Here is an 11,639-nt window from a genome sequence, read left to right on the forward strand (position 1 = left end):
CAAATGCTGACACCATTGCATACACTAGCAAGATTTTGCTGACAGGACCCTGATATTGCTGTCTCTTGTGAGGCTATGCCAGTGACTGGCAAACACAGAAGTGGATGCTCACAGTCAGCTATTGGATGGAACACAGGGCCCCCAATGGAGGAGCTAGAGAAAGTATCTAAGCAGCTAAAGGGGTCTGCAACCCTATAGGTGGAACAACAATACGAACTAACCAGTACCCCCAGAGCTCATATCTCTAGCTGTATATGTAGCAGAAGATGGCCTAGTTGGCCATCAGTGGAAAGAGAGGCATCTTGTCTTGGACACTTTATATGCCTCAGTAAAGGGGAACGCCAGGGACAAGAAGTGGGAGTGGGTGGGTATGGGAGTCGTGGGGGGGAGGTTATGGGGGACTTTTGGGATAGCACTCAAAATGTAAATGAAGGAAATACCTAATTAAAAAATTTCAAAAACTTTGCAAATGAGTTTTTAAACACACATCTCCTGGAAACCTTTATGGTGGGAGGAGTTAAGGCTTAGAGAGTAGAAAGCACTCAAGTCCGGACTTAAACACTTTGAGAAGCAAGTTATCAGCCACCATTGCACAGGTAGAAACAATCAGCTCTATTCATGGTCTCATCATGGCAGACCTATGAGGCCTGGATGCAGGGAGCTAGGAGAGAACTTGTTTTCATAGGCAGGACATGCTGAAATTAGAATTTCACGTGTCCTACACGTGATAGTCTTCACTTCAAATGTCTTGCACATCTGTTAAGGATTTTAATGACTTCTAACTCAGCAGACATACATGCTAAACCTATTCCTGTAACTTACTAAAAACCCAATTTTAAAATGGCTGATTTGATTAAATAAAATGGTACGGTTGTTTAACAAATGTGTCTGTCTTTCAAAGGGGCTGGGGTCCTGGCTGGGGCTTGGGAGATGTGGAGTGGGAGTAGGAAGGAATCACAAGGTGGGTATCAAGAACCTGACATTCATAGAGACTTTGAAAGAAATGAGCAGTCAGAGGCTGAAATTAATAACAAAGCATACATCGGAATAATTGATTTCTACATAGTATGTTCTAGAAATCAAATTGCTGGTTGAAGAGCTGCATACATTAAATTCTTTACTCACCAACCGCTTATTCTTTGTCTTTTCTGGAGGAGTAATGTTCTCTTTCTGTCCTGAAATTCCCCCAGATTCATATTACCAGGTAAAATTATATATTAATTAGGTGGTGATTTTCCCCAAGGGCTAGATAGCTGCTGAGCTATAGAATTAAATACACTTTTGTACCTCAGGGACCTTAACTGTAACTCTGGTCACTAGTGAGTAAATTAGAGCCCAGATTTTATAGCTCACTCTCTACTTTTCTTACATCCAGCACCCCAGCTCATAGAATGGGGCCGCCCACAGTTAAGTTGCTTAGCCTTATATAGATAATCCCCACTGGCATGCCAAAGCCTGTCTCCTAGCCAAGTCTAGATCTTGCTGAATAACCAAAGGTCCACAGCCATGCTTGGGTCCTCAGCTTCCCTGCGTGTAAGTCCAGATGGTCTATCAGAACAGACAGAGTGTGGTGAGAATTCGCTCACATCCCATGCACACCTCTCTTATCTCAGAGCCTTCTGTTTAAATAGGTTTGGTAGGCTAGGCTTTCTCTCCATATAATACCCCAGGGTTCAGAAAACAAATACCCTAAACAATTCTTTTGTTGGGAGAGGTAGTTTTCAGGACAGTGTTTCTCTGTGTAGCCCTGGCTGTCTTGGAACTTGATCTGTAGATCAGGCTGCCCTTGAACTAAGAGATCTGCCTGTCTTTGCCTCTCCAGTGCTGGGATTAAAGGCTTGTGCCACCACCGCCTAATTAAAAATTCTTTAGGTACAGAATAAAAGTCAGCATTGTCTGCCCAGGTTCCACTGACTAAAAGTCCCTGTGTGTACCCAGCAGCACTTGAAAACTTCTTACTCAGGATGTAGCCAATTAACCAGCCAGCTTTGCTGACCAGTCCCTGTAGAAATCGAAACACCAACATCCAGGCATAGTTGGGCGAAATCGCCATGAGAACCCCAGAGATAGCATTGATGAGGATGGTGACCAAGAGGCAGAACTTCCGCCCAAACCTACAGAGAAGAACCAAGACAGGGTGTGGAATTAGTTGGTGTATTAGTTGCGTCTTCGAGCACTGTGACAAAGTATCGGGTAAAAGCAGCTTAGGGATGGAAGAAAGGCTTTATTTTGGCTGACAGTTCTAGGGGAGGGGCAGGCAGCTCCAGGAGCTTGAGGCAGCTGGTTACATTGTATCTGTAATGAAGAAGAAGAGAATGGCGGATGCTGGTGCTTAACTCTTGCTCCCCTTTGAGTCCAGCCAGGAGTTCAGCTCACAGAACAGTGATGTCCACAGTCAAGGTGGATCTTCCACCCAGTCTCTAAAATCCCTCACAGACACTCCCACACTGTTGACTTCTAGGTGATTCTATATCCCAACGTGCGACAATACTATCCATCACAGTTGGATGCGTGAAAGGTTGGAGAGGATTCACAGGCATTATAAAGATGTGATCAAAACCTGAGGTCAGTTCTCAGTTCTAGAGATATGGATTGATACCTCCTCTCAACTTGTGTGTGTGTGTGTGTGTGTGTGTGTGTGTGTGTGTGTGTGTGTGCATGCACACACACACACACACACACCCCATACACACACACACATACACCCCTACCACTACACTATAGACACACACCACACATCACACATTCATACACACACATACACCATAGACACTACATACACACGCACAGACACAGACACACACACACACACACACCACATACCATACAAACACCCCCCCACACACATCACACACACATACAACACACACCACATACCATACAAACACACCACACACACACACCACACATATACACCATACACACACACCACACATACCACACACAAACACACACCACACACACATACACACACCACACACACATACACACACTACACATATATACACACCACACACACACCACACACCACACATATATACACACCACACACACATACACACACCACACATATATACATCACACACACACATACACACACCACACACACATACACATACCACACACACATACACACACTACACATATATACACACCACACACACACACATACACCACACATCACATACCACACACATACCACACACACACCATTATATATACACACCACACATTCATACACACGTATCACATACAAACACATATAACACACACATACCACACACCACATACACACACCACACATTAATACGCACACATTACACACACAAACATACCACATACCACATACCATACAAACACACCCCCTACACACCACACACACACACACACACACACACACACACACACACACACGTTGGCTTCCCACAGTTATCATTCCATTTGTGATGAAGCATCTTGGAATGCCTTCTATAGTTTTATTTGAAGAACTCAGGTTTCATCAGTCTGGAGATTGGGAGGGTTGTCCAAGGACACAGAATGCTGGAGAAATTATTCAACATTATGGCATTTCTTCACACTGAAAACAAAAACCTAACTAAATATTTGGAAGGGGAATTCCATGAGGTATTAGATATAGAGAGCTTTATCTTAGGCGCCCTCAGAGTGAAAGAAAATTAAATTCAAGGTCCATGACTCATGTGGCTTGCTAGTTAGGAGGGCTTTTTGGGCCAAGGGCAAAGAACAAAGGCTGTTGCCCTTGTTGCTGTTAAGTCATTCCAGGAATTGTCTAGCCATAAAGTTAAGAGAGACCTGCAAAGATGCCCGAACTATCTCAGCAAGGACGTCCGGACTATCTCAGCTGAGTCATAGCACCTGCCCTTCAGAATTGCTGTTACCTCGATCTGCATGTACAATTTGCTGATGTTTAAACTGTCCAATTGTGTGTAACCACGCCAATTATTCCCCTGTCCCCAACTTTTTTGTATATAAACCCCTAGCTTCTGAGCCTCGTGGTCAACTCCTCTGTCTCCCGTGTGAGACACGTGTAGGCCCGGAGCTCCATCATTAAACTACCTCGTGTGTTTGCATCAAGATGGTCTCTCATGATTCCTTGGGTGTGCGGCGCCATCTGGGGACTTGAGTCGGGGTCTCCTCACTGCGGTCTTTCACCGAGATCTGTGTGACACCCAGGAACCCTGAAGACCTCTTGGAGGTACATTTGTGTGAGTCTTATATGTTTTTTGTTGTCTGAGTGCGGCGCCAATGAGTTTGTGTTTGATTTCAGTTTTCTGGCAGCTGCCACTGTGGGCAGTAAGGACTCAGTGGCTGTGTAAGGAGACATCCTAGGGCCGCAGGCTGCAACCCTGGAAGACGTTCCATGGGTGAAGGGGGGTGGATGTGGAAACCCACCCCATCAGGAAGGGAGTGGATGTGGAATCCCACCCCATCAGGAAGGGGGTGTATGTGGAATTCCACACCCCGTCAGGAAAGTCAGGAGAGCCTGGCTGTTGTCTTTCAGAACAAAGGAGACAGAGTACTCCTTCTACTGGGAAGGGAGTGAACATGGAATCCCACCTCCTCTGCAGACATGTGTGTTTAGACGTACTAGTATCTTGTGTCTTTGTTTTGTTTCTGTTTTTTTTTTTTTTCTGATTTTTGTTATGGGACAGATCGTGTAAACTCCTTTGTCTCTGACTATGGACTACTGGACTGACCTTAGTTAGGGTGAGAGGACAGAATTTGTCAGTGATAGTTAAGAAAAACAACTCTGCGCTGCTTTCCTGCGGGTGGGCCTGCTCCCCAGCGCTCTGGGCCCGCACAGACCTGGACCTGGCAGTGCTGGCGGTGCTCTTGCCGCAGCCCAGAGCCAGGCAGCCTCTAGGGGCTCCCGGCTTCAGTGGCAGTGGCGGCAGCATGCGGCTGGGGCCTGGTGCAGAGTGGCACACAAACCTTCCAGGTCACCTGCTGTTCACTTCTGGGTTCTGCAGGCTCCACAGCGGCAGAGGCCGGCTGTGCATCCATGTGGCCCTGGCATGCTCAAGCCGCTTCTGACCCACCACCACCACGCACCTCACCGCCTGCAAGATGGGAGGAAAGAGAAGGGAAGAGGGGCGAGGCCCGTGGGGCCCACACCAGCACCCGCTGGGCTCCCCAGGAGCGACTAAGACACCTGCTGCAACTGAGGTGATCCACGGGAAGGCTCGCGTCCAGAGTCGCCGCAGCTGGCCCTGACCCCCAAGTGCCACCCCCACTGGGGGCCCGCTGGTTCATCCCGCTCCAAACCCCCGCGGGGTTGGACCCGCCGCCCTAGAGCCTGCGCTGCATGCCAACCTCCCCCACCCCCAACCCTGGGCACCTCCACCGCGGGAAGGAGGACAGACAGAGAGGAGAGGAGGAGGCTGTAGGCATGGCCAGCCAGGAGCACCGCGTGTTCATTGCCTTGGCTGCTCCTCATACTTGCCTAATTATGTTTCCCTTTCCCCTGCATCCCACCTGTCTGTCTCCAGGCTTTGGCAGTACCAGAGTGCCTCTTTAGCAGAAAAAGTGCTTTCATTTTGAGATGTCAGTGGCCCAGTGTGGCCAGCTGTGAGAGCTGTTCTCTCTTCCCTGCCTCGTGTGTCTTCTCTTCTTGGGTGGCCCCGCCCTGAGCTGCTGGCAGTGAGTCTGTTCCAAGCTCCAGTGAGAGAGGCATCTGCCCACTTGGGGCTTCTCCTGCCCAAGGTAAGGAGCACCTGCCAGTCTAACTTCCAGGCTCTGATAGGAGTCTTGTCTCTGTGGGGATAGAAAGAGCCTCAACAATCTGACCAAGGTAATAAGAAATTACAGAAGTTAGAAAAAGGACAGGGTAAGTTGGTAAGAAAGTGCAGAGGAAGAGAAACAAAAGAAGAAAGAGAGGATGAGGAAGACAGATGTGTATAGAGGTCTAGAAAAAAGTGAGCTTAGACTATAAAGAAGAGCAAAGCATCAGCAGACTCAGCAGAGATAGATGACAGTGGCAAATAGAGAGACTAACAGTGAAGAAAAGTGAAAATAAAAATGAAGGAGATTAGAGAGGTCTGAGATGAGAGAGATACTCTAAATGGGAAATATTTAAAATAAGAACCAGTAAGTAAGAGACAGGCTGACAAAGACAGAGACCAGAGTCAGAATCAGAGATGTGCAGTGAGGCAGAAAGATAAACCAGGGTTGAGGTAATGCAGGGGCCGATCGAACCTCCTTCAGTGTTCCTTGAAAGGCTTACAGAAGCCTTCAGACAGTTCACTCCCTTTAATCTTACCTCAGAAGCCCAGAAGGCCTCAGTGGCCCTGGCCTTTATAAGGCAGTTGGCCCTGGATATCAGAAAGAAACTTCAGAGATTAGAAGGTGTATTACAAGAGGAAGACAGTTACATGATCTAGTGAAAGAGGCAGAGAAGGCGTATTACAAGAGAGAGAGAAAAAAAAATTGACTAGAATTTTGGCCACAGTGGAGAGAGAGAGAGAGAGAGAGAGAGAGAGAGAGAGAGAGAGAGAGAAGACAGGACCTAGAAACCTGGGCAACAGAAGACCAATGTGATTAACAGAATTAAGTGAGTTGGAGTACTGAGCCTCAGCTAAAAAGGCTCAGCTGTGTCAGACTGAAGTTACTTATTTGAGATACACCCTTCGAGATGGGAAGCAGTGGCTAAAGGAAGCCAAAAAAAGACTAACTCAGATCTCCACCCCAACTACACCAAGGCAAGTAAGAGAATGCTTGGGCACCACTGGCTTCTGCAGACTCTGGATACCTGGGTTGGTGACCTTAGCTGCCCCGTTGTACCCCCTAGCCAAAGAAGGAGAGGTGTTTATGTGGACCCCAGATCACCAGAAAGCCTTTTAAAAAATTAAAAAGGCCCTACTGATAGCCAGCCTTTGCCTGACCTAACCAAGCCTTTCACTCTTTATGTAGAAGAGTGAGCAGGGGTCCCCAGAAGAGTCCTTACTCAGACTTTGGGACCTTAAAAAAGGCCAGTGGCTTACCTATCGAAGAAGTTAGACCCTGTTGCCAGCGGGTGGTTTTCTTGCCTGAAAGCTATTGCTGTCATAGCTCTGCTTGTCAAGGATGCTGATAAGCTCACTCTGGGACAGCAAATAACTGTAGTGGCACCCCACGCTCTTGAAAGCATTATCCAACAGTCCCCCTGACCAATAGATGACCAACGCTCATATGACACATTATCAGAGCTTTTGTTGACTGAACAAGTGACCTTCGCTCCCCCTGTTGTCCTCAATCCCGCTACCCTACTGCCTGAGACTTCACCTACTCATCACTGAGCTGACATTCTGGCAGAAGAAACTGGTACTCAAAATGATCTGATGGATCAAGTCAGCCTTGGCCTGGGAGTTCGAGCTGGTACACGGATGGCAGTAGCTTCGTGGTTAAAGGTAAGTGGAAGGCGGGGGCAACAGTGCAGTGGTGGACAGAAAGCAAGTGATCTAGAACAGCAGCCTCCCTGAAGAGACTTCAGCCCAGAAAGCCAAACTTGTGGCTTTGATACAAGCTCTACGAATGGCAAAAGAGAAGTCTATCAACATTTACACTGACAGCAGGTGTGCTTTTGCCACTCTACGGAGCAATATACAGAAAAAGAGGGCTGTTAACATCCGCAGAGAAAGACATAAGATGCTGTGGCTGAAAGAAATCAGATGGCAGATCTAACTGCTAAACAGGTGGCCCAAGGAACAATGATCCTGGTAGTCAAAGAGCCTAAAGATTATTGTGACATCAGAGAGACCAGCTTTAGATATACCCCAGAAGATTATCACGTTATGGACAAATTAGGACTGGTAAAAGAAACCCTGTACAGAGTAGTAGTAACAGAAGAAAGAAAATTAGGCCTCCCATGGGAAGAAGGACACAAGTATATTACCAACTTACATTACTTGACCCACTTGGGGGCCAAGAAATTAAAACGTGTGATTAATGGACCTGCCTTTGTTGCCCAGGTAAGTCAGGGACTGGCCAAGATATTGGAGATTGATTAGAAGTTACATTGTACATACAGGCCCCAAAGCTCAGGACAGGTAGAGAAGATGAATAGAACTCTAAAAGAGATCTTGCCCAAATTAACCATGGAGACTGGCACAGACTTGGTGCTCCTTCCCCTTGCCCTATTTGGAACTAAAAATACTCCCTCTTGATTCAGCCTTAGTTTTTCTGAGATCCTTTATGGGGCTCCCATGCCCATAACTGTCTTAAATGATGTGTTTGAACCCATATTTTGTTATAATAATAATCTGTATGCTAAGTTAAAAGGCTTGCAGGTGGTGCAGATAGAAGTCTGGTCACAACTGGCTACAGTGAACGAGCCGGGTACCCCAAAGACATCTCACCAGTTCCAGTCAGAGATCCGATCTATGTGCACCTGCATCATGCCCAGACCCTCAAGCCTCACTGGAAGGGTCCCTGCCTAGTCCTGTTTACTATCCCTTCTTATTCTGTTTTTGTTTCCATGTTAAAGATAGAGTAAATACAGTGCAGCTTATGGTCCTCCAGTGTCAATACCAACCTATAGTTAAGATGAAAAAGGAGTATGATTTCTATTCCCCACATGGAGATATAGACCTGTGAAATTCTAAGATTAGAATTATTTAGTAGAAGAAGAGGGGAATGAAAGAAAATTAAATTCAAGGTCCATGACTCATGTGGCTTGCTAGTTAGGAGGGCTTTTTGGGCCAAGGGCAAAGAACAAAGGCTGTTGCCCTTGTTGCTGTTAAGTCATTCCAGGAATTGTCTAGCCATAAAGTTAAGAGAGACCTGCAAAGATGTCCAGACTATCTCAGCAAGGATGTCTGGACTTTCTCAGCTGAGTCATAAGCACCTGCCCCTCAGAATTGCTGTTACCTCGATCTGCATGTACAATTTGCTGATGTTTAAACTGTCCAATTGTGTGTAACCACACCAATTCTTCTCCTGTCCCCAACTTTTTTGTATATAAACCCCTAGCTTCTGAGCCTCGTGGTCAACGCCTCCGTCTCCTGCGTGAGACACGTGTAGGCCCGGAGCTCCATCATTAAACTACCTTGTGTGTTTGCATCAAGACAGTCTCTCGTGATTCTTTGGGTGTGCGCGTCATCTCAGGACTTGAGTGGGGGTCTCCCCACTGCGGTCTTTCAAGAGCTGATGCTAAGGCTGTCCCACAAGGACTCATGTCTCAAGAACTTTGTCCTCAGTGTAGCAGTGTTGGGAACTAATGAACTCTGAAGAGGTGAATATTGATAGTAGGTGCCTAGGACATTGAGGACACCTCCCCCAGAAGGGAATAAAGCATTACTCTGGGGTTCTTAATTGGATCTTTCTTTGTCTGTTTGTTTGTGTATGTGTGTGTGCATGTGTGCGTGTGTGCGTGCGTGTGTGTATGTATATATATATATATATATACATATGTGTGTGATGTATGTATGTATGTATACGTGTGTGTGTGTGTGTGCGTGTGCACATGCACGTGCACATATGGAAAACCAAGGCCAACCTCAGGCACCTTTCCTCAGATGCTGTTCTACCTTCTTGAGATATGGCCTCTACCTGGCCTGAGACTCACTAAGTAGGCCAGGCTGGCTGCCCTGATACTGAATCCCAGGGTTTCTGCCTCCTTAGTGTTGAAATCCAAGAGTTCATAACCATGCTTGGTTTAATTTTTTTGATTTATGTATTTTATGATTTACGTATTTTATGTGTATGAGTGTTTTTTCTGCATGTGTGTCTGTGAACCATATATATGCCAGATGCTCACAGAAGCCTAAAGAAGGCATAGAATCCCCTAGAACTGGAGTTATGGCTTGTGGTTAGCCACCATGTTGGTGCTAGATATTGAACCCAGGTCCTCTTCCAAAGCCAAAATTGCTCTTAACTGCTGATTCACCTCTCCACTTCTCTGCATCACTGCTTTTTAAGCATGTGTTCTGGGGTAGAATTCAGAGCCTCATGCCCACATGGCAAGAACTTTATCTATGGAGCTGTTGCTCTAGCTCCTGAAAGAGATCTTAAGAGAGTGAGTTGGTATGAGTGAGCCTGGCCCCCAAATGGCATTCTGGATCTATCTTGTGATGTGATTTTTGTCTCCTACACCTGATCCTTCACTATCCTGTCACCTGCCATGAGCATCTCAGTCAGAGACTATCCTCTTGGGCATTCAGAACAATGAGCCAACACCAATCATTTACAAAGTCACTCGGCTTAAAGGATTACATCATAGTAACAGAAAGTAGCTGGCTCTCAGAGTGGATTTAGGGATTGTCACTTTGCACCATGCCCTCCTGGTTGTCTAATTCACTGTTTAGTGAATATTGTTTAGTAGTTCACAGATGACACTGTTATAGCTAATATATATATCATGATAGTTTGACTGAAGTTAGTCTTTGTCAGCATGGCTGCATGCTCTCATGGTAAGCAGTATTCAGTAGCCGCTTCTCCTATTATTGGACAGCTGCTTCCAGAGAGCTGTTCAGTTTTTAACTCACTACCTGAAAATGATTCACTGCATTATTAATAATTATCCTAGGTTGTTAATGTTTTCAGTCTGAAATGTAAAGTTTAAGTGTCTCTTTAGTTGAGTTTTATTGAGTTGTCTCAATAGTCAACTATTGATCTGAAAGTGGTGTCACTTCCAAGTAGCTCCCACTGCAACACGTAACCCTGCAGTGTTTAGTGCCTAGTTTACCAAAGGGACACTTCACTTTCTCTAGTGTTCCTTCCTGTTTCCACCAGATAGGCTTCTTTAACTTTCTGATACTGTGATGTGAAATTACCGTCTACAAACTTTACGCTCAAGATCCAATCAATCAAGATATTAAAAAAAAAATCTCCTCAGACACGGAACCACCAACCAGGCAGCATATACCAGCTGATATGAGGCCCCCGACACATATACAGCAGAGGATTGCTCAGTGAGAGAAGATGTACCTAACCCTTGAAAGACTTGAGGCCCCAGGGAGTGGGGAGGTCTGGTGGGGTAGGAGTGGAGGGGTGGGGACATTCTCTTGGAGATGGGGTGGGGGAAAGAGATATAGGATGGGGCTGAAGACTGAACTGTAAAAAAAGATTAAAGAATAAAAAAGAAAATCTCATGGTAGGGCTGAGGAGATGTCTCAGGAGGTGAAGCTCTTGCTGTGAAGTGTGAGTACCTGAGTTTGGATGTCTAGCATCTAGACAAAAAGCCAGGTATAGTGGCATGGCTGGACAGCTTGCTTCTTATGTCTGATCACCTGTGCCTCTGAGGTTATCTGCTCCCACTGTGCTTCTGTGGAGGAAATGCTGTTTCTAGACAACTCTGATGGACACATTTCCCTCTAGAAAGTTTGATGTTAAATGCCTGTTATCACACCACTAAAAACAACATTCATTACTCCTTATTAGAGCACAATGCTTGGAATTGATGAAAAATTGCTTTTCTATGTCAAATGATACTTCAAAACCTCCCTCAGGAGCTGTGAGTGAATAAATAAATCAGAGTGAATAAATAAATTAGGAAACAACTAATCTCAAAATCTATGTCACAAAGTGATCCTGGAAAAGTTGACTTCCTGCAATTTTTCTTCCCTCCTCCCTTCCTTCCCTCCCTCCTTCCTTCCCTCCCTCCTTCCTTCCCTTCCCTTTCCTTCCTTCCTCCCTCCCTCCCTCCC

General features: G+C 46.0%; 1 protein-coding gene across 2 annotated transcripts in view; it reads right to left on the reverse strand.

Annotated features, from left to right (window-relative positions):
- Slc22a2 (solute carrier family 22 member 2) overlaps nt 1–11,639 on the reverse strand; it is a 41,413-nt gene that overhangs the window by 24,068 nt on the left and 5,706 nt on the right. For both annotated transcript variants that reach the window (XM_029470862.1, XM_029470863.1), the window contains exon 3: nt 1,960–2,114. In XM_029470862.1, the coding sequence (XP_029326722.1) occupies nt 1,960–2,114 (155 nt within the window). The remainder of the gene's footprint in view (nt 1–1,959; nt 2,115–11,639) is intronic.

The sequence above is a fragment of the Mus caroli genome, chromosome 17 (genome assembly GCF_900094665.2).
Source record: "Mus caroli chromosome 17, CAROLI_EIJ_v1.1, whole genome shotgun sequence".
In the NCBI taxonomy this organism is placed as follows: Eukaryota; Metazoa; Chordata; class Mammalia; order Rodentia; family Muridae; genus Mus; species Mus caroli.